This window comes from Brachyistius frenatus, unplaced genomic scaffold (genome assembly GCF_029030835.1).
Source record: "Brachyistius frenatus isolate BFR_SWC_R1_liver_20210118 unplaced genomic scaffold, ASM2903083v1 Contig_267, whole genome shotgun sequence".
Taxonomy (NCBI): domain Eukaryota; kingdom Metazoa; phylum Chordata; class Actinopteri; family Embiotocidae; genus Brachyistius; species Brachyistius frenatus.
The window spans coordinates 151,416-174,815 of NW_027210866.1; the positions used below are offsets into that span (position 1 = coordinate 151,416).

Sequence of the window (23,400 nt, forward strand, 5' to 3'; positions counted from 1 at the left end):
TTTCTTACATTTGGTCTTTACAGCACCTGAGAAGAAAGATGTTATATTGGAGCAGTTCAACCGCACCAACTCTGTTCGTGATCGAATGCGCAAGTTCACAGAAGCCAGCCAAAGTCCAAATGTCCCAGCTTTGAAGAAAACTCCTCTGAGGAACGGGAACACCTCTGGCAGCAGCGGCCAGACGAACCTCTCCAGAGCTACTGAGCTGTTTACACACTCAGCAGCATCCCTCAGCACATCTGGAGACAGGCCAACGAGGCCACATCAAGACTCCACATCAAACACCTCTCCTGCATCCCTGAGTCAGGCTGCACCTCAGCCAAGGGGTGTGGCTAACAAATCAGCTAGCCAATTGCAGAACTCCATGGGCGGGATCAGGCGTCCAGCTGAAAAAGATGTACACGCCTCTGGCAACTCAAAGGAAGACAGGACCCCAGGGAGAGCAGCTGGAAAAAAAGTCACCCAGGGAGAGGACATGAAGACTTTCCTCACCATCGAGATCAAGGATGGGTGCACCACCTCCTCAGCCCCTAGAGGCAACATCGTACCCATCACCAACATGACCCCACGCAACACCACTAACGCTCTGGGGCAAAGACCAGGTAGGAGCATCAACCTCACATCGACAGGAAGCTCTCACGCTCACTAAGTCCTCAAATGGTCAATTTAACATATTTTGTAGTGAGAGTTCGAATGACAGCTGAACACCAGTTCTTTTGTTTGACTTTAACAACTTAAGGCATCATGCTTATTCGATAACACTTAATTACATGAACTTTATGCTATAATTCTGCAGAGATGCAGCCCATGTGTTCCTGGTGGTATGAATCTTAATTGAACAATTTTAAGTCTTTTCTTGCTGATATCGACCCTTGGATCACACTGGAATCCCAGTCACTGTGGGAGGTGACCAGCGAAAAGAAATCGGTCACAAGTGGGATGATGACAAGGGTTGTTGTGAAGCAGAGCACATGGACGTTCAAGCTGAATAATACACTGCATTGTTGCACTGAAGGGTGTTTGTTATATAGTGGGCATGTTTCTCAGTGTGGAGGGGGGTGAGGTCACTTGTCTTCAGAAGAGAGCATATTGGGACAAAGGAAGCAACAACGGGCTCTCCCAAGCCAAACTGACTAGTAATATTGTTACGATGCAACTGAATAAGCCTGCCAGCCCACACATTACAGTGCTTTGTTCATTATGTTCTGTAGATATTGTCTGTCCTCTCTTTAGCTAAAACAACAGGCACTTACTGCCATCATTCATTTGAGTGAGCATTTAAATGGGGAAAAAAAGTCTCTGGGAAACCAGCCCACTGGTCACTTTGCCTCATGAGCCACGAGAGCAGCAGTTTTAGATGGTGCAGAATCCTCAGTTTGAATGTGGCTGGATATCTTTGTCATATGTTATTCCCTTCTTTTGTGATCATGTTTTGCTTCTCTCTCTTTCTGTCGGCTAACAAGAAAAGGTGACCTTATTTACCTGGCTGAACACTTCCATCCTAACATTTTAAGACATGCAGTGTTAATGATACGATACAATGCAGAAGTATTGTGTCAAAAGTGAGAAAACATTACTAATAGCAAACAGTAGTATGGGGGGGTGCCTGTGGCTCAGATGGTAGAGGAGGTTGCCCAGTGATGCTTAAGTTGGCAGAGCAATCTTTTCCTGTCCACATGCTGAAGCGTCCTTGGGCAAGACACTGAATCCCAAGTTACTCCCGATGACAGGCGAGCCCCTTCCATGGCAGTTCTGCCGCCATTGGTGTGTAAATGGGAGACAAATTGTAAAGCCCTTTGACACCGCTAAGGTGAAAAATCCGTTTACATTTTACCATAGTTTACATGAGACGATGGAATTTTTTTTAATTTTGTCTGTCAAAAATTTTATTGATATATGGCCCTACTAGCTGTATAAAGCTTGAAGAATTTGTGTATTTAAATGAGTTAATGTACTAAAACATTAAAATTGACTTACAACTTCTACTAAAATATGTAACATGTGCCTTCAGTAAGTGTTAAAAACCAAGTTTCTATATTATCATTAACAGCAGTATATAAACTCAACACATTATAGGCTACAGTTTAGTCACAGAGCAAACAGCACCAGCAGAGATTCACATGGTCAACAGTCTGTTTCATAAGCAAGGCTGCTACAGCTGCTGTTACTGTCGGTCCAAACAAGATGTATTAAGTTTCAGCTCTTCTCATCAGCTGGGACCAACAACACAAACAGTTTATTTAAAACTCAGGCTGGACCTGTGCGATTCCAGCCTCATCACCTTTTACAGTGGAACCCCCCCCCCCCCCACCCTGTCCCCCGTCCCCTCCCCCGTCCCCCTCAGGACATTTTCTGGGAGCCCTACTAGGCTCATCCATGAAGGTCACATGGCTTCTTCTCAGCTCAATTTGCTTTAACGGTTTTGGGCTCCTTTTTTGGGAACATGCCCGTCTCGCTCTGAGTAAAGGCAGCCTGCGATTGTGTCTCCGGTTTCCCTCAAAAGCACTACAAAGGCTTTTAAATGTACACTGTGCCATGCGAGTGTGCATCAATCTTGTAGTTTATGATATAGGTTTTGTGTGTGTGTGTGGATGAGGAAGGAAACAGGTCTAAAGGAAATGCATGTGCGTACTCTGGGAGCCAATGAAGAAAGCTGTTTATGTTAAAGGTGGCGTCATCTACATTTTCTCACTTGTCTCTCATTCAACACGAGTCTGTGTTGTTTATGACACTGTGGCAGGTTATGTAACTGACTAATGGCTACCATCAGCACAGTGCAAGGCCATGTACACATCTCAACTTTACACATATTTATGGGTAATGGGACCTTTGAGGGTTCTTAGTCATCTCAACTATTTTATGTTTCACGTCCAGGTAAATCTGTCTTGTCTGTGTCTGTTTCAGATTTGACCCTCGGTCTAAGAGCAACACCATTCAAGATCTCCTCATCCAGCTTCTCCTCCGGACCCTCCAACAAGGTACAATCTGCATTACAAAACATCTTGGGGAAGTAATTACAACACTGAGGCTGAAACTTGTCAGAATTTATCAAACATAAATTAAACTATTTCCAGTCGCTCCCAATTTAAGTTAAGTGTTTTGTTTTTATCCTATATTTAATTTCCAAATTACCCGATTTAATTCCACTGGTGTTTTCCCTGCATCCCAGTCACAGCAATCACCTATAAAGGCCTGAGAAGCAAGCGAGCCAGGACAGTGAAGGACAGACAAAGTGTGAGAAAAGGAGGGAGAGGAGGGGAAGAACAGTGTTTATCAAACACAAGAGTGGGTAGCCAGTCACATCTGTCCTTGTAGGGTATGTGAAGGAGAGAGGGAGAGTGAGGGAGGTGTTCTGGGCATTCCTGCTTCTCTCTCTGCAGGCGGATGTCCACTGAGATTCATCTGGGAAATGTTACCTTAATCACACCTGTCCGTCTTCATCACACTGATTTCTGTCCAACTGTCTTAAAACATATGCTGACAAAAGTTCTTCATCACTTATTTTTTCTTTTCTTGGGGGTGGGGTGGCGTGGAGGTGGGACTTGAGGGGGATGCACCTCTTTGCACATTCTGATTGTAGAGAAGTAATCTGGTTATGGGATCACAGAGCTGGTTAATTAGGGCTGGGACGAGGCTGCAGGCTGGATGTTAGGTGTTGGAGTGAGACCATCTCCTCAGTTAGAACCTTGTTGAGACACAAACTCAACCATAGCTTTCTTTTAAAAACAGATTTTGCAAGAAGACAAGGATTCTGCAGGGGATGAGCTTTATTTTTGACTGATCCCAGTGGTATTACAGCATGCAGGTAATGTCTTTAAGTGCAAACATCTATACGATTATTTCCAGGCATGTATTTTACCACAGCAACTCACCAACACTTTATGGATTACATCCTACTTCGTTTATCAGTCCCCAATCTTTCGTACTAACTCTGTTATTCATCACTGTTGGGGATGGTGGTTTAGCAATAGGCCTTAACACTGTTTGCAGAGTGTAACATAACTGCATGTTAGCACCACTAGGCTGTGGTTCACATACATGGACTTCCTAAACCAATGCATCTTAATTGTATGGGCTTAACATGAATGCCTTCACTGATGAACTCCAAGGCTACAAGAATAAGTCATTTCTTCTTTTCCTCACTTGGATAGGGAACTATTTCAGCTGCTTCAGCCAGATTTGCTCCAGTTTTACCGTACAGTGATTTGGCTAATGAGATTGTAAAAACAGCAGCAGACACTGTTGGTTAGCATCAACCAAGGGAGGGAAGGGGCAGCAGCTTGTTTACTTTCAGACGGATCCAGAGACCACCTGTTGTCTGACTTTCCCTTGCTTAATCAATGCTCAAGGTTGTGTCTGTGTGAGGGAGGAGGTGACATGTCAGAGGAGGATTCAGTGGCCTAACAGTGAATATATTTGTGATAGCAAGAAGAATGTGCGGACATCGAGGCAATATACAGTGTAACTGGAGTTTTAATATGCTCTTCCTGTTTGGTGTTGTTGCTTGTTAATTGACCACAGTGGTTCCCGTCTGAAACTCTGATCTTTTTGGGTGGTCTGAGCTTCTCTTTGGTGGTCCAACCTCAGCACTCACAACCTCCACTATTTCCTTACTTGTATTTTCTTAATTCCCATAAAACATGTTGATGCTGATAACTTCTGCTTTTACAGTGGATCACCTTTAAATCTGAATCTAAACAATGGAAAGAAGCCAAAATGAGGAAGTCGCTCCTCATTACTTATAGTATAAGCTAGACTAATCAAATTAATGGCGATCTCAAAATACTTGACGTGTTGCAGTGCAGGGACAAGAGCTCATTTCAGACAAACATTGGGCAATTTTTTTTAAACTTTTGTTCTCCTATAAACTTAAATATTAGTATTTTACTGTACTTTTTACACAATTCCAACCAAGCATGGATTTTAAGTGGTGCAGTGTATATTAGTTATTCATAAATAAGGCCGTTGTTATACTTAAAATATCAATAAACATCTTCTACAATGTACAAGTGAATGATTTTCACCTACATTTGGCCTTAGCCACACCCCTCAGTGTCCAGCAGTAGTCTGCTGACATGGAGGGGGAGCGCTTGTGCTTTTCTTTGTACGTGGTAGTATACTGGAACAAAAAAACTATGGGTGATAGAGAAATTCATAACAAAATTGTCTGATTCAGTGTTAAAAAAAAAATATTTAAACGGGTATTTTTTGCATGGGACAAAATCTTTGTAAACCAATGTTGAAAACCTTTTTCACGGCAGACATTTTGACTTGTTGTAGAAAGTACAGGTGTATAAATTTTTGCTTGGTTCCATTAAATGTCCCAGGAAGCAATGACAGTGAACTAACATTCACAAAAGCAGGACCATCACTAAGTGGGATTCAGCCGTCATTAATACACCTGTGCTTTCCCCTACAATGACAAGTCAAAATGTCTACCATGTCTTTTGATGCCTCTTGCTCTACCTGATCTCAGCTGCTCCTGCTCATGTCAGCGGTCCTTCCATGCCGACCGCTGCGCTCGGCCTTGAACTCAAACATAAATAATGCCTTAGCTTTATAACCAGGGTGATGGCAGGATAGTCAGTCTTTACTGAAGCAGGGGGATTTCTGACACAATAGGGGTCACACTGGTTAAATACTGCTGCGTGAACATGGACACGCGGGCCCACAGTCAGTGACAGATTGTCTTACTGTCACACAGAGGGATAAAGAGACCATTGTTAACATGCTGCTGATCCATGACACATGCTGATTACACTACCAGGTCCCATGTGTGACAGATCTGAGCCTGGTCTGCAGAACTGGGGAAAGTTCTGAGGGGATCTCATATGTGGTTCCCCTTCCAATCCTTGCATTATTTTCTGTTTTAACTCTGCTTGATGTTGCACTCCAATATTTTTGGACACGCTTACGTGTCCGCTGAGGGCTCACAGACAATCTGACAGATATATCATCATAATTGAAATACTTCAGAGTCTGCCACGATGATCAGAAATATAGCATGCCTGCAGAAAATTGCACTGCATGTACTTTATAGCCTTTATATTTTTGGCCTCTGTGTCTTTTCACTTCGCCTTGCTTTGGTTTATTGTGGATAAAGTGCTTTCAGTGATGCATGGTGAGACTTAGAGCCACGTCCTCCATGGGTTTGACCCACTTTTCCTGCTGCCATTCAGCATTTCTCTTCACTCTCCCTCGAGGCCAGATTCTGAACTTATTTAGATGAATGAAAATATTGTGCATATAGTCACAGTATTTTTTTAAGAAGTCAGAGATATTTACAGTGAATTTGGTTGTGTTTGCACTGTTAATGCTTGTAATGTATTGGCATGTCAACAGGTTTATAAATTTTTTTCACATGTAGCCTTATGATTCTATTTAGAATGCATTCAGTGATAGGGCTGGGCAATTGATTGAATTTCAGTTAATGTTTGGCTTCTAATGTTAAAGACAACCAGACAATTTAGATAATATGGTCATTGTGTTGCATTTTATTTTGCAAAGATGCTATTGTTTTGTCTAGTTTTGTAAATCCAGAGCTTTTACCCCTCCTTACAAGTTTTACATAGTCTATTTTTTTACACATCTTTGTTTACAGTTTTCTTTTCATTTGTTGAATTATTTAAAAAAAAAAAAAGTTTTATTAAGTCAGCCTTATTAGATAATTGTGATTATGACTTTTGCCATAATTGAGATGCAGTATGAAATCTGTTGATTTAATAGATCTACTTGAGCATCTAACAATGTGAAGACCATAAACAGACTTCTGTCAGTGTGCTTGGAAAGCTCTTAATTTAACACAGACGCACTTAAAGCATCCACACAAGGAGCAGCTGGACCCTTGCTGATTTGTCAGTATGCCTAAAACTAAATCTTGGAAGGGCTTAAATGTCCTTTGCAACATCCTTGCCCAGAGTTGTGGAGAACTAGACCCCTGCTCATCCTCAATCACACTCTGCTTTGTCATGGCCCTAAACTCTTTGCCCTTCATGGACTGATCTTTTCTCTGGAAGTTTGCCTAGAATCACAGTCATGCAAAACAAGTAACCTGATTAATCCAGATGCAGTTGCATTTTGTTAGAGTGCAATTTTAAGAGGAGTGAAACACTAATGTGTAACTCTTTCAACTCAGCCCAGGCCTAGAGCCACATCTAAACTTTTGTTGCCAGCTATTCGAGGTGTGAAGGACATGGGCTAAATAAAAGGAAAGTTGAAGTGGGAGGGGTGAGTTTTCTAAATTATTGTCACTATCACTCCCCCTCTCCCCTCTACCAGTGCCCCAGGACTGACTGGCTCAGTGGAATAATGGAGATAAATATACTTTTCCAGGCCACCTGGAAATAAGCAGTTGGGGGCTGCCTGGGAAACCGGATTCTCTGCATGCTCATTGGCTGTCAGATTGTTGGCTTGTAAAGAGGGGGGGGAGAGAGAGATTTGCTGGGGGTATAAAGAACGTGCATTGTTTTGGAAGGTCTCTGACAAACAGAGGAGGACAGCTTCTACTCTTACAACAGAGGCATTGGCCACAACCTTTTATTTCTCCGGTTTTACAATCCAGCCTACATTTTTGGGGCAATAAACTGGATTTAAGCTAAATTGGTCAGTGAAGTTTGGTCTGGCCATGCCTGGAGTGAACCTGGATTACCTCCCAGCCTCACAGGCTCCACAGGCTTTGGGCAGCCCAGATAGTGCTTGTGCGGAGTCTGGCCTGGAGGAGGTGATCGGTGATCTGCTTGTTCAGGAGGAAGCTGAAGATGAAGAGGGGCAGTTTGGGGAGAGGAAATTTGAGTTAACATTGCGGTGTGCAGTGGGGGAGATACACAGTGACCTGCAGGCCTTTGGGAAGCGAGTGGATGCCCGTGTGGAGGAGGCAGCAGCTCAGGTGGCTCCTCTGGCAGAGGCACTCATCAGGCTGCAGGAGGAAAACCTGAGGCTGAGGATTCAGCAAGAAAAAATTGTGAGGCAAGTGGAGTCCCTGTGTCAGCTTATGGGGCTACCTGATCCCTTACTACATGAGCCACAAGGCAAAGAAAGCCCCTGTTCAATTCCATGTGAAACCAAAACTTCATCCAGTGATACTTCACCCTGCACAGAGGAAGATACTGCAGTGGAAGCACCACATTATTCTTCGTTCTGCACTCCCCAAGATTGTCCACCCGAGGACACACCAGCTAGCACTCTTCTGCAAAGTCAATCAAGCGTATCCCAGGACCTTATATCATGCCCCCAGGACTCACTCTCAATACCAACTGGGACAAACACACTTCAGAAGTCAGAGCCTTCAGCAGTCCCTCACCCGCCAACTTTTGCAACCTGCCGCTCCCTCTCCGCTCCCTCTCTGATGACAAACATTTCTCCCAACAACAGCACGGTACTGGTCTCTGTTAATGGTTCTGATCATGACCCCTTTTAATTCAGACAAGCCACTGGAAAAATGGGAATGTCTTTTGTTCCAGTGTTGCCAATACCGGTGGGTCAGCTGACCATGAGTTTTACATGCCATGCTAGTGATACATTGTGTTCCACTCACATACTTGTTGACCTACTGTTTACCTCTCTTAGCTTTCCACTGGTTTTAATCTTGCATTATGTCCTCACTTCAACTGGGAAAAAAAAGCTCAACCATCTCAGCTGTCATTCACTTTAGAGACAGGCCGTGTTTATGTGGAGGACTTCACTGCAATCTGTCACAGAGGCATTCCAATCCTGTAGCACCATGTGTCTCTGGCTCCTAATCAAGTGTGTGTGTGTCTGCATGTAAGTGTTCTGTGATTGTTGCACTTCGTGGTGCAGTAAAAAAGTATGACCTTTTTAACAGTAGTAGTGCCCCTGGCCTGTAGTTTGGCATCCTCAAGTCATCCACAGTGCTCACTTTGGCAGGAATGTGAACTTAGAGTTGATTGTTTTCTTTTTTTATTCAGAAAGTGTCCATATAGACAGATAGGAGATGTGTGAAAAGAAGATTGGGGGAATGACATGTTGCAAAGATCCCTAGAAGATGAACTGGGGACTTTGAAGACATTTAGTGGTATTTGCCCTAAACCACTTGGCGAACTGAATGTTTTTCAAAAAGAAGCCATTTATGAACAGGGTTTATTTGTCTAACTTTACAACAAGAATGGGATTGAAGGTCTTACATTTCCATTACATAGATGAATGTAAGTTTCACCTTAGTCTCTTAGTTTGTTAGCTCTTCAAATCCCACAGCAAATCTTGTGAGTGCACTGGCGACATTTCGAGGGATATTGCGTATTTGCAGCATCATCTTCAGTTATTGAACCATCCAGAGTTCATTTTTCTGTCTAATCCTGCAAAGACAGCGGGGCCCGCCAATCAATTAGTTCAATAATGGTGTCAGCTTCACTGAAGTGTTGATCCCCGCAGCAGATAGACATGATAACAAGGGGTGGCCTTATCTGACCTTTATCTTTGACGATTATTAGCTCCCATGTCAGCTCTTCATAATACTGCTGGTGAAGACTTTATTGTGGGGCAAAGCAGTGAATCAAAAAGATTGTTGACCTTCTTTCGTTTCAGAAAAACTAAACTATTTTTATGCCACAGTGACTTAGATGCTTATGGGTATCATGAAACTCAGTTAAACATGACTGTTTGGGAATTTCTCACCCCACACACATACCCCCATTGCCTGACTGAAAGCCCTTGTTTGGCTTTGTTATGTCCCAAAACATTCTTCGTCGGTCAAGTGCCTCTCAGTCAAAGTCTGTCCCATGGGTCAAAGCTCCATGTCCAGAGAGGTTTCAATTCCAAGGGCCACCTTTGATCACACAGCTCTGTGGATGTGCCGGGCATTGTCCCTCCCTTGATAAGACCTGGTCTGGCTGGGCCCCTCAGAGAGGAGGGCAAAGCTGCTGTGTATTGGGATGGGGCCAGCTGTCTTAGCTATATCTGGACCTGGACTCAGTTACAATAAAAGCATTAAAGCCGCAGCTCGAGCCTATAGTCTGCCACAGGCATTCGGCGCCATCTGAAAATTTTAAGAGGTTTTTTCTGTAGGATTTATGGTCATTCAGAATATGACAGCACATAGTCAGGTTTACGTAACATTCTGTAATGTACACAGATTTAGGGACTCCAGGTTTGTAGATTTTGCCAACTGAGGTCACCATTTTCTTTTTAAAATGAATATAGGCAACACCTCCAAAGTCTTTGCAATCAGAGATTAATAACTGCCTCACTGTTTCTTTCTACATATGCTTCTGCTCATGTTGAGTTTGCTGTATGTCTTGTGCAGATGGAGACCGAGCCCGTTGTTGCCTCGGAGCCAGTGTTTTCAGCTGGACCATCTGTCAAGGTGGCGTGTCATGTCCCAGCCATCTCCAATGGCTCCAGCACGCAGGCCAAACCTGTCGAATGCTCCGGAAAACTGACGGCCGAACAGCTGGCTGCGATCGATGATGAAGAGCTCCTCGACAAAATGGTACTTGGATGGATGATTTTAATTTAAAAGCACCACTTTCAATTGGAAACAGCAACTTCACTCATGCAGAAAGTTTGTGTATCAACACTGAATACTGCCAGCTACGTGAGGTTGCATTTCTAAGCTCTGCGGTTTGTGTATGTAGATGCTGTTAGAACTGCATGCATAAGTAGAGACGTGCCACTTTGCACTATGCAGGGAAAGACTTGTCATTGCTTCCATTTGTTTTTTTCCTCTTTCACAGCTCGATGAGTCAAAGGACTTTGAGGAGAGGAAGATAATCCGTGCAGCCATGAGAGACCTTCGCAAGAGAAAGAGAGGTAACAGTCTTTTATCTGGTACTCCAACCACTTGAAAGTTTTTGCTCCATCCATTTACTCATGACTGCTGCTTTCTTTCAAATCATTAAAGGCAGACACTGCCTCTGTGTAATCAAGCCTGGTGGTTTTTAATTTACATTTCTTATCAGCAGTTTTTTCTGTCTTTTTCTTAAAATGTATCACTTCCACTTAATTCCTATCCATTCTGCTCTCAGAGGCCATGCTGGGATGTACTCAGGAGGAAATAGGTAGGACAGGTGGTGTGCAGTGTGCAGTGTGCATTAATAATTGATATTTGCCTGCGTTTCTCTCTGTGTGCACCATCCTGTCATTGTCAGACCACGACAATTATTATTTTCTCAGATGTGGTGGATGATGAAAGATTATATTGACCGTTGTTGATGTGCATGAATCCTGTGTTTGTTTTTGTAATGTGGTGTTTTAACCACTCATATCAATGTGCTGCGACATCCTTCCTGAAACCTCGACCACATTTAGTGTATTCTCTGCTTTTCAGTGAGCACTCACCATGTGGTTTCACTTGGCACCTGGTTGCATTGATCTGACAGTTGAACCACTTAATTGGATTCCTACATCAGAGTCTAAAAATAATCTGTAAAAGTTCAGTTCACCCAGCGGATTCGAGGAAACGAAGGGTCCAAGACTGCCCTTAATGTCCTAACATTAGGGCGGATATCAGACAGAACTAAAAAGAGTTTAATGAATGTCTCTGCACTATATGTTTGAATACATGCACCCCCATTCAGGTAAAAGCTGGAGGTACCAGTGTAGGAATCTGATGCTGACTTCAGCACAGCCCTCCACAGTAGACAATCTGAGTGTGTTTGCTGTCTTTGATCTGTGATGTTTGTGCACGACACGTTATACCACAGCCTCGCGTCAGCTGCTGAACCTCTCACCTGTGGGTGTTTGTGTGTTCAGAGGAATTTTACAGTGCTGTGGAAAGAATCCTGAAATGCATCCCTTCAAATCTGGAAGCCCACTTTTAATCCATTTTTGTGGCTGTCAGAAGAGGCGCTGTCAGCTTGTTTATGATCTCTTGGCCTCCTCCTCTTTTTCCACTGACATCATCTGTCCACCTTCCCCACCTCCTCTCCTCTCCTCTCATCCCCTCCCCACTCCTGCCCTCCCCTCCACCCCAGACCAGAGAGAAAAAGAGCGCGAGACCCGTCTGCAGGAGCTCCGTCAGCAGAGAGAAGAGAGAGCACAGAAAGGTCGTGCTGGGGTCGGAGCAGGAGAGGTGGTGATGAGGAAAATGGAGAAGTCTGCTGATGGCTCGACCCTCAGCCAAGTCACTAAGACAGACCGATTTGCCCAGTCTGGTAGTTGTTATTTTTCTTTATCTTTGCCTTTATTAACCTTCTTTAAACCTCTAATGAGCTCGTGTGTAACCACTCAAGTCACCAGAAAACCAGTTGTTATTTACAATTCCAAAACACAAAAGGCATCCTGGGAGTAAAAATTGGCAAATAGGCTAGTAAAAAGTTAACAGTAAAAATTATTAAGATGCACAGTCATGTTACGGATCCTATCCAATATCATATAAATAATTAGAAGCCGCTTGTGTGTGTTCAGATGATGGGAGCAGATCAACACGTAGCACCGTTGTCGAGGCCAGTTATGTACAGAAAACAGACAGTGAGTTCTTTCTAAATTATCCGATATCATTGTATACAGTTATCGTTACAGTACCAGTATCATTCATATGTGTGTGTACTTGTTTATCATTTCAGGAGGGACAGTTCAGTCAAAATCATACAGCTACACCTCTTCCTCTTCCTCTTCCTCCTCCTCTAACACAACCAAAAAAGTGGGCAGGTGGGTTGTGAAACATCTGCACAGTAATGACTAACATTTAAAATCCCTTGACCTTCATAAATTAAGTTGCTGTACATGTTGTTGCATCAGTGTGTTTGATCGTGAGGATGACTCAACGTCTCGAAGTGGCAGCAGTGGGTTGGCAGCTGTGGAGCGAAGGCAGGCAGAGAGGCGCAAGGAGCTGATGAGGGCTCAGACGCTGCCGAAGACCTCAGCCATGCAGGCCCGGAAAGCCATGATAGAGAAGCTGGAGAAGGAGGGAGGCGGGTAAGGATAAACAAAGAGGTAGTACCAAAGAAAGAAAAGGAGCAGATCCGAGCATGTACATATTAATACAAAACTCACTTTTCTTTTAGCCCTGGAAATCAGGCGGTGGCCAAGGTAAACAAGGTTCAGCGTTCTACCAGCTTTGGTGTACCCAACGCAAACTCCATTAAGCAGATGCTGCTTGACTGGTGTCGTGCCAAGACCCGCTCATATGAGGTGAGCCAACTGGCCACAGCAATCCTCTGTGTCTTTAGTGCTCATCTTTAATGTAAGCCAATAAAGCTGTAGCTGAATCTGAGCTGAGAACATATTTTGGCCTGAGATAATATTCTCCTATTTTGGGTATGTTTCCATCCCTTATCCATCACTGCCTCCATATCTATTCTGTTTGGCTTTTCCCCCCAGCATGTGGATATCCAGAACTTTTCATCCAGTTGGAGCAATGGCATGGCATTTTGTGCCCTGGTACACAATTTCTTCCCTGAAGCCTTTGACTACAACTCATTGAGCCCCAGCAACCGCAGGCAAAACTTTGAGGTGGCCTTCAGCGCTGCAGAGTGAGTAGACACATGTTTGTCCTTTCAATGTGTACAAACCAGTTTGTGTTGTTTGTTGGAGAAACCACATCAACTGCCTTGAGCCTTTATTTTGGTAAGCCAAATTTTCTCTGGTCGAGAAAATGTGAAGAGTACGTGGAGAAACCAGCGGAAGAAGCTTCTACAATGTTAGTTAACCTCTCTGGTGTAAAGAGATTATCCAACCACCTTCATGATGGAGTGAGTACACAAAGAAAATCCAACAACCCAGTTCAGTTTTATGCACTACCCCAACCCAAACAAACTCATTCCTCTTCTTTGCGTTGTACAGATTTTCCCATCCTTCTCGCATTGCTCTGTAAAATCATCTTGGAGCTTTTATTCAGTGTTGGTCTCTATGCCAACATCTGCTTGAGTTTAGAAACGGACCGATACCATGTGGAAGCCGGGCGACTGATGTCCCAGTGTTAACTTTCAGTGTCTCTCCCAGGTGTATCAAGCCCCCTCAAGGCTGTGAGCCCATTACTCCTCTAATAACGCTGCCTCTTAACCGTCCACTCTCTGTCTGTCTTCTACGAGTATCTGCTGTGACACCCTCCATCTGCTCTAAACCAGAGACCCATGAGCAAACCCGTCCTAAAAAAAACAGTAGGTTAAAAAATGAACGAGCTCTCCGCTGAGCCTCGGATATTTTCCCTCCAAATCGCCCCTCTGTCCTTTTATTTTACTCTTTCTCAACCCTCTTGCATCACACCGTTCTCACTTCTAATACCGCACCCACCCACCTGTGTGTGTGTGTTCACTAGTAGGATAATGTCCATTCTGATGTTTTTTTAGTAATGATTTATTATTAGTACTTTCTGCACTGGACTGTCACCCAACCACAGCCCCCGTCTGTCCACCTTTGTGTTGCACTATCACTCACTTCCCAAGGCACTCCAGACCCTCCCAGCAGTTTGCTGTTATCTGGAATCCCGACACACACTCAACACACACACCACCCTGTGCACCAGTGTGTTTATAGAGTCACCATATGATTGTATCTTTGTGTTGTTTTTTTTGCAGAATCCTTGTTGTTTTTTTCACCATGTCTTGTCTTTTCTGACAGAACATAGTCGTATTGATATGGTCAAAACTGTCTTGTCTTAGTGCACAGAAAAAAACAACAACAAACAAAAAGGCTGAATGAGCATCATCTCACGCTCATTTTACATTTTGTTTTGTTTCATGTATGTATGTGTGCCACTATGTATTGTGATGTTCATGAAGCATGACATCTCATGGATATATTTGTGAACACAGAGAATGTAATGTTATTGTTTCTTTTTGTGTTCTTTCTCTCTCTGTTTTTTTCACCCTGAATTGGTATCATTGGCTGCTCACTGCTTTATCTGTTTTTGTTCCTCCTCCCTCCTCTCTTTCCCACACTGTGTCCACTATCTCTGTCATGTTCCTCCTTTTATCTGTACTTCATTCTTTCCTGTCCTCTACTTTGTTTTTCTCTGTTTCGGTCTTTCTGTCCTTCCTCTCCCCCGTCCTCTCCACTTCCCCCCCCGCTCCCCTTTCGCCGGGCATGGGTGCAGGAAACTTGTGGATTGTCCCCAGCTGTTGGATGTGGACGACATGGTGAAGATGCGCGAGCCGGATTGGAAGTGTGTGTACACGTACCTGCAGGAGTTCTACCGGGGCCTGGTGACGAAGGGCCTGGTTAAAACCAAAAATTCAGCATAGAGTCGCACCCCACCTAAAACTGAACCTATGGTGAGAGAGGGAACAAGCTTAGAGAGAACCTCACTTGGGTCCTTACAGACTTTATGGGATGAAGAGAGTATATGTAACTGCATGTTCTTACCAGCTGATAGGATTTATATCAAACACGGTGGTTAAAAAAAAAAAAAACTCCTTTATTGGCTGATTTTGGATGTTTGATCTTTCATGTTAATCTGAAGCTACTCAAGTCCAAAGTACCAAACATGGTGCGCGTGTCTGTGTGTGTGCATTTCTGCATATCAAGAATATGGCCCAGGCAGAGAGCCAGGACCATCTGCAGCTCAACACTTTAAAAGGAACTGCTGTTTCAAACAGAAGAGTTAAGAAACAAAGCAGAGAACGGAAAGGCTGAGTTGTCCGCTCCAACTCTTTATCATGTGTGAGGTTACAGGTGTTTATGCGCTTGGCTTCTAAAACCTTTTACTGTAAATGTAATAGTTAAATGCTAAATGACCTCTGTCTGCAGTTCCTTAAATTACAAAACAGAGCTGATGTTGTTGACATTTATTTTCTCATGCAAGAGATTCACCGCTGTGAAGTGTCTGTTGCTCTGTTCTGGTGGACGTCAGAGAGGGTTTACAGTGTGTGGAGATAATGCCACCCTGTGGTCGCTCTCTGCATAGCTGAAGAATTTGATCCTTTAACTGTTTATTGAAACAGACTCCATTACCGATGTTTATTTATACAGTGCTTTTAAAAAGGTTTCCACAGAGAGATTTATAGAAAACTGAGACAAAAAAGGATAATAAAAAAAATAAAGCATAGATAGAGTGTAACCACATCAAAGGAGATCCATGGTATATATGTTTTAAACTAGCTTTCAATAACTGTTGCTTAACCAGTTTGTGATCATCAGAGAGGACTTGATGAATGATCAAATATGAAAATTCATGACCGAACATGATAGTTTGGAAATCTGAGTATATACTCCTTCCCATTCATGTCCTCTCCTGTCTCTTCAACCTCCTCTTTCTCATTCACACTGTCTTGTATGCCTGCTCCTCAGGACCCACGCCAACTGTATGCCTTTGGTGGAAGTGGAGGACATGATGATCATGGGTAATAAACCAGACTCCAAATGTGTCTTCACCTACGTACAGTCTCTGGTCAACCACCTGCGCAGATATGAGATGTCCATGGGTCGGCCCTGTGACCTCTGACCTGTGTTTGGTGTGCGTTGAGGCTCGGCAACGCATTGGATCCCCTCCTCCACCACATTCACCCGATGATGACCTCCTCTCTGACTGGCTGGGTCGAATAGTTACACATCTATGACGGACAAGTTGGGGATTATGTGTGTGTGTTTGTGTCCGTTTTTTTTTAGCATCTTTGTCGACAGTGGTGATGTGTATTCATTATTTCAGTTCTCATTTGGACACACTGTTAACACAAAGTCTACCTTTTTCTAACAAGAGGGCGCCAAAGTTTTTAAACGATCTTTCAAGTTTTATATGTATTTTGTTTTCGTGCTCAAACTCAGCTTCGTACCAGGTGATATTCAACATGCAGTAGCTGTGTCACTTTGCTAGTGTCCTGAAAAACACCCAGGAGAGAAAAGAGAAATAGTTTTATAATATTTTCTCTTTTACAGTATTTATACCAAAATTTTTCTCTGCTACATTTTTGTAATTACTGTAATTTGTTAGCACCTCTGGTGGTAATTCTACTGTAAGAGAACAACATGCTCAACCATATGATGCATTGTTTGGGTTTTATTTTGGTACTTTTTCATTTTTAACCAAATTCTGGTTGCTTGAAGTATTTTAATTAAGTTATTATTTCTCATGTTGACTTAATCAAATAGCACGTTTTTAATACATGAGTACAGGGATGTTCTTATTTCATTATTAAGCTAGATTCGACACAGTTACTGTTCGGTTACCTTTCAAAACTCCACAGCTACTGAGAACATTTTACCCCTCCTCTATGACTATATGATTACGATACTATTTTAAACGTAAAAATGATTGCGGTTGAACATGTTTTTTTTTATTTAGGTACAAACAAAACAACGAGTGGGTGGGAGTCTGATGTAATACAGCTGAATTGCTGTAGCTGACAGCATACTGTATGTACAAAAGATCTCACCGCACTGTCGTCCACCAGCATCACTGCGTAGCCCTGCCAAACACACTCACACAGCTCATTTAAAGGACTCCTTATTTATGCTTGAGTAGATTTTATTTTAGAAATATATCTTTTTTTTTTCTTTTTCTTATGTAGTGTGTACATTATGCTTTTAAAAGTTTGGTTTAAAGTAAGTCGATAAGCTACCACAATGTTGTCTGAAACAAATGGGGGTCACTTTTTGTTTGAAAGCCGGCTTTCAGTATAAACCTGAGTAATCATGTCTCAATAACTGCCAACTGTATATTTAACAAAACGAAGCTAATAAAATTCTTTAAATGAGTATTTTTTATTTTACTTGTAAATTCAGGTTCTTTTGAGAAGTTGTCTAAAATTTGGTTTTAGGTTCGATATTGATGAAAGCTTTTTCTTAAAGCTCTGTTTTAGTAGATTGGAGAAGTTATTGGAGAATTACTTAACTGCTGTAAACCGAAAAACAAAACCTTCCACGAGGCAGTGAGTGTTGTGTATATAAGAGCATAAACACGTTATAATTTCATGTTTCTGTGCACCACAGTTAAATGTGAATTAACAATTAAACCAGTTTGAAAAATGAATACGTTTGACGGAGATTATTGTTCTGTACCATCTCGTAAAACAGATTTGTATTTTCAACACTAGATTAAACCTATGAAGTGTCAAACGTGCTCTCATGGGAAATTAACAGTCTGTAATCTGCCAAATCTACAGGAGTGTCGAGGAGAACAGATAAAAGAACATGAAGATTCAACACAGGAAGGGCCTGAGATGAGATTTCTATTTTCTAATATTTTATTGTTCTTTTACAACCATTCCACTTGTCTTGTGTGTGTCAGTCCGACCCACCAGAACATGTAGCATCAACCTCAGGCCAGTCAGACGATTTTCAGCCTGAGGTTTCATTCAGTTTCACAGTAGGTAGGAAGCAATCACACACACACACACAAGAGAACTCAAATGGGGCTGAGATTCTGACAACAGCTGACCCATAATGGTTGAAAATACAAAAGAAAACACACACACACACACACACACTTCCAGTCTTTGTGTGGGAAGTAGTAAAGCACTCAATGCAGCTGGTTGGTCACAACACTGCAAAAGAGGAACAAGTGGCATTAAAAATATGTGCAAATTCAAACTGTGGACTTTTGAGAGGTCTTCTGCTGATGGTATGATTTCATCTTTCCCCAGGGTCTGATCTATGATCTGCTGGATTTAATCTGAAATTACAAACATTTATCATCAACTGCAATAACCAGCTGGTCATGGAGCAGCTATGGGGCACAGAGCTGCTGTTCCTACTGTTGTCCATTCTTACAGGTTATAAGTCAGTGTGCTGGACCTCCGCGTTGGGCTCTGACGAGCTGTTCTCGGTGGCTGGAGCGGAAGTGGAGGATGTGTGAGCGGGCTCATCTTGAAACGGGCTGTCTTTGGCAGGAGAGAAGCGGAACTCCTCTGGCACCATGTCCTCCGGTTGAGCCTTCTTGTAGAAACCCAGTTTTGCCAGCAGCTCATTAATTTCAGAGCGGGTCATGTCAGACAGAGCGATCCGCTGTGAAGGAAACACACGTGTTAAAGGATTATTTAACCCTAAATTTACTGTTGTGTTACAATGCAGCATGAAAAAGTGCAATACATTGTTATAAATTTTACTTTTATTTTCTTTCTTTCTTTTTAAAAAAAAATCTGAGATGAACATTGATGGGTTTAAAATTAGAGGCAATAATTATGAAAGAGAATAAACTTGCACAATATAATATATTTTTTATTAACAGTTGATCAAATAGTCATGTGAAATCTAAAAAAGATGAATCATTGTGATGAACCTACAAAGAACTATCCCAGCTCTGTGGAACGTTTTTCATGTTTAATGGGTCACTGTTTTGCTTTTCTGGCCTGCAAATATAGTTTTGGTTTAGTCTCATTTCTCCTATTAATTTCTAAATGCACAATTGTTGTCAGTGAAGCTTCTACAAACATCCAGATGAAGTTTTCAACTAGCAAGTGAGTAGTGCATAGCATATAGAGACAAATATTTCCCCCAAAATAGGGCCAATAGTAACGACTTAATGCTTCATTTGCTCTATGTCTGCTGCATGGATACACATAAAATTAATTTTTGTTCCCACATTTACAATAATCTCTTGAAACACTGATGTATGGGTCTGTTTCTTTTATTTCACTTTTGGAACACGAGAAGGCAAAAAGTAGTTTTAAAAATATGCTCAAAACCTCCTTAACTGGTCTGATAAACAACCATGCATGTCACTGCACCCTTGCCATCCCTTTCACAGATCTGATTCTGAACATAAAGCAACATATCGGCTTTTATATCTGCATTGTGTAATTTCTCTTTATTTCAAAACAAACGCTTAATACAATAAAACAAGCGGGTAGCAAACAAGACTTACATCCAGCTCCTCATAGTAGTGGTTCAGGAGGACAAGCTCAGGGTCGGCCCCAGGAATGTGCTTCATCACCAGATTATGGCTGAGGTAGTGATGGTCAAGGATTTTTAGAACATAACAGTGTGCAATTTTTAAACAGACATGTTTAAAAACGGGTAACAGTGATTTACTGTCAAAGGATACTAAAGAGGAATATCCTGTACCACAAAGGCTTTGACCTGCAGAGAAAGGTGGGGATTAACGTTTTATCTCTCAGGGCTGGTTTCTGTGACAGATCTGTCGGGGATTATGTGACACTCGAGATATAAAACGTAAAATGTGTCTCAGAGAGTAAACACTTTTAAGCAGGGATTAAGATTCAGTCTGCCTCTGACACTGGCTCTCAGTGTGTTGACAGTTTTGTTCCTGTTGATTACATAATAGGGTAACTTACCTCTCTGAGCCTGTTCAGCTGTCATCCACCACATGACTGGAAAGAGACGGAACATAAGATACTTAATGGTCATTTTGTGCAACTCAAATGTGCATATTTTCCTTGTGAATACATGCAGCAGCTTCTTGCTGCAGTTTTTCAGTTTGAATTCTTGTTCACAGACTCCTCAGTAAACCTTTCGGTTACGTTCTGGTATCACTGCAGCGTTGCACCTTTTGTACAAAGCACAGATTTAATTAGGCCTCTGGGAAAGATGCCTAACCTATTTTTGCAGCTATATGAGCCTGAGGTATGAGGTGTGACTAACACAACAATAGCAACAGATAATGGTTTTCTTCATTGATGCCGGTGAGTTGGTGATTGGGTGACACCCTGGGGGGGAAACAGCACGGTTTCTCACAAAAAGAGGGGCAGACTTTCAGAGGGTTTTGTGCAGGAGTCCGTCCTCCTGTTACACACCCTGAGGAGGATCCGTTCAAACTTGGTGTAGTAGATTTTGTGGTTATAACAATAATGAAATGCGGATTACAGTCTGTGTGTTTGATTAGATAACACACTTCAAACGCATTGACATCCATTCAATTTACTCTTGTTTTACTCCCCTATAAGAACCCCTCACGCATGCGCCAAATATAGAAATCTGAGAAAAGAAGCGCACCCATTCACACATTTAAACACATCGGATTCAGAAATCATTGCCCACCGTCACCATGAAGATGCTGTAAGTCACCCCCCTTTCCATCTATGAAGCAAACTATGAAGATTGTACCTCCACCCTCGCTTTTGCCAGTCCGTCCAGTTTCTTCAGGTCCACATCGTAGGCCGAAGCGCAGTGAAGTAAACTGGCCAACACGATCGGCCACATTGTTTTCCAACCTGGTTCCTCAGATCGCGGATCAGGACTTGCTCTTCTTCGGGACCAGTACCTGCAGATATGTGTAGGTAACTGAGCTAAAGAGAGGAGGAGTAGGAGAGATGATGAGTAGCTATGTCACGTCCGGACCTCTTGCCACGTCAAATATTTCTCAGAGGAGAGAGAGAGGCGTGGAGATGGCTCTCATGGGTTAACTGCTTCTTCCCCGTCAAGATAAAGTTAATCCTTCTGATTTCATAAGCAATCTATGGCTAATCCTCGGTAGTAAGGTTAAAATGAAAGAGATCACTTCATAAAACCATAATAAAGCGGAGATATTGCCTGCTCTCTTCATTTAGCTATTTGATATTCCCGCAGGTGAGGTGACAGGTGGACTCCTTTATATAAGCCATGATACTGGTATAGTGATAAACAAACATTACTGAATGATTACAAATCCCTGTATTTGGAGAATGCGTTGAAATGATTTGTGGGTAATGAATGATACACTACTTGTTTCTGTTCTAAGTGAATCATGTCATCTCAGATTTAAGAGGGAGAGTCCTGTCAAGAAATGTTATCTTTGCCACATTTAGTAAATTTATCAGTAGTGTATACAGAATATATACAGAACTATTTATCATTGTTGTGTTTGGCAAAACCTGAGCTGCAAGTATTTGTGTCAGTAACTTTCAGGACTCTGTTGACACAAAAGACTCAGTTTGGCCCTTTGTGGTTGTTTTCAATTTCAGATTCCTTATATTCAAGGTCAAATTTCCATTTACATGGATGTATTTATTGCTGCTGCATTATACTATATTGTTTAGTGTGTATACATTTCTAATACAGTTTGTGCACCTTTGCATATGTTTCAGGGGTATTTTATTTTCCAGATATTTTAGCTCAATTATAAAGAGCAGTTAGATCTGAATACCATTTGATTGGTTACAAACGAATAGAAACACTGAGGGCACACAGTATAATAAGGAAAGTGTGAAAGAATATAAAGTAGCCTACCGTGATAGCGGGTTGTGAAAAAAACACTGAACCATGTATTTCACAAAAAAACGGAATTTTTGTCAGTGCGATTCACAGCAGGGCAGAAGAAAGAGGCTACTAATCCATGATAAAGTGGACCAACTGGAAGGATAAAAAAAGAAGACAAAAAAAATCCACCCAATAATGCTCACATCTGTAACTGGGTCAAAGAATTTCTGGTGCACCTTTTTAATCATAGCAACGTCAGAAATGCATCAGTTCATTTTATTGAATTATTATTAAAGACATAAATAATAAACTCGGTTTGTTACAATCAACACTATCATTGTTGAGTGCTCAATCAGGAGGTAAGGAATGTGCAGTAAACAGATTTTTTTATAATTTTACCTCTACATACACTGAGTAGCTTCAGGCAACCATTTCATTAACTGCAGTGCACAGTTTTTACTACTAAAGCTTTTGCCTTAAAGGGCACACACACACACACACACACACACACACACACACACACACACACACACACACACACACACACACACACACACACACACACACACACACACACATATACATGCATACACACACGAATATAGTTTTTGACTCATCAATTTCGACAGACATTAAAGAGGTCACAGACACTGATGAGGTATCCTCCAGTGTTGCTATGGCAACATCTTATCCGATGTTTTAGCAAAGTGTAGAGCTGTTTTAGCTCCCTTCAGACAAACAGGTGTTTTAATGAATATATGACAGAGGGCACACCAGTTCCAAATTTTTATTTTGACATATTTCTATAAAGTGAATATAATAACATTAATTACAAACAATGAATAAACAAAGGTGCATCACTGTCACTCCATTGCTTTGTAAATGGAGTGGGAAAGCGAGGTCATCTAACTGTGTCATTTATTAAAACATGTAAATCTATGTTACTGTTTTTCTTTGTTAAAAATGTGCAACATGTTGCATCTGTTTTACGATGGACAAAATGTAGTTGAAAGAATGGACTGTCTGTGTATCAGCCTCTATGAAGCTCAAACCAGAGATAACAACTGAGACAGAATGTATAGAAAGATGAGATCTAGAGCTTTTTTGAAAGGGGGATTTAATACAAGTTTGGCATAAGGCATTTCTTCATTTGATTAAGAAAAGGCTCTGTGGGGGCTTACCAATTGCAAATTGAAGTTAAATGTAACCTTGACCCCTGACCCAACATGTTGCTGTTCCATGTTTTTCTGTCAAAGTGTCACTAAAGGGCCAAGGTAAGGCCATGCATGCAGCCCTGTGCTGTTCTGTAACTCTGCCACGCACATACCGACCTGTAGGCGGCAGTAGTTCCTTGTCATAGACTGACAGTCCATAGAACTGCAGCTCCCATTGGACCCTGCTTCGGCTCTCACCCTGTCACCGGCTAACGTCAGAGTT

The 23,400-nt window shown here is 42.1% G+C and overlaps 2 protein-coding genes across 2 annotated transcripts in view; one reads left to right on the forward strand and one right to left on the reverse strand.

Annotated features, from left to right (window-relative positions):
* The window catches only part of smtnb (smoothelin b), a 46,169-nt gene extending 29,897 nt beyond the window's left edge, over positions 1-16,272 (forward strand). The window contains exons 9-21 of the mRNA XM_069721540.1: positions 24-602; positions 2,905-2,978; positions 10,259-10,444; positions 10,689-10,764; positions 10,980-11,012; positions 11,928-12,107; positions 12,361-12,423; positions 12,519-12,603; positions 12,694-12,870; positions 12,960-13,086; positions 13,276-13,427; positions 14,990-15,167; positions 16,183-16,272. Of these exons, the coding sequence (XP_069577641.1) occupies positions 24-602; positions 2,905-2,978; positions 10,259-10,444; positions 10,689-10,764; positions 10,980-11,012; positions 11,928-12,107; positions 12,361-12,423; positions 12,519-12,603; positions 12,694-12,870; positions 12,960-13,086; positions 13,276-13,427; positions 14,990-15,137 (1,880 nt within the window). The 3' untranslated portion in view covers positions 15,138-15,167; positions 16,183-16,272. The remainder of the gene's footprint in view (positions 1-23; positions 603-2,904; positions 2,979-10,258; positions 10,445-10,688; positions 10,765-10,979; positions 11,013-11,927; positions 12,108-12,360; positions 12,424-12,518; positions 12,604-12,693; positions 12,871-12,959; positions 13,087-13,275; positions 13,428-14,989; positions 15,168-16,182) is intronic.
* Positions 16,273-18,056: 1,784 nt separating this feature from the next.
* Positions 18,057-21,150, reverse strand: selenom (selenoprotein M). The gene is made up of 5 exons (XM_069721541.1): positions 20,893-21,150; positions 20,124-20,159; positions 19,874-19,908; positions 19,694-19,772; positions 18,057-18,834 (listed from the first exon to the last, which is right to left on the reverse strand). The coding sequence occupies exons 1-5, from the start codon at positions 20,986-20,988 to the stop codon at positions 18,604-18,606; spliced, it is 477 nt and encodes a 158-aa protein (XP_069577642.1). The 5' UTR covers positions 20,989-21,150; the 3' UTR covers positions 18,057-18,603.
* Positions 21,151-23,400: the final 2,250 nt, after the last annotated feature.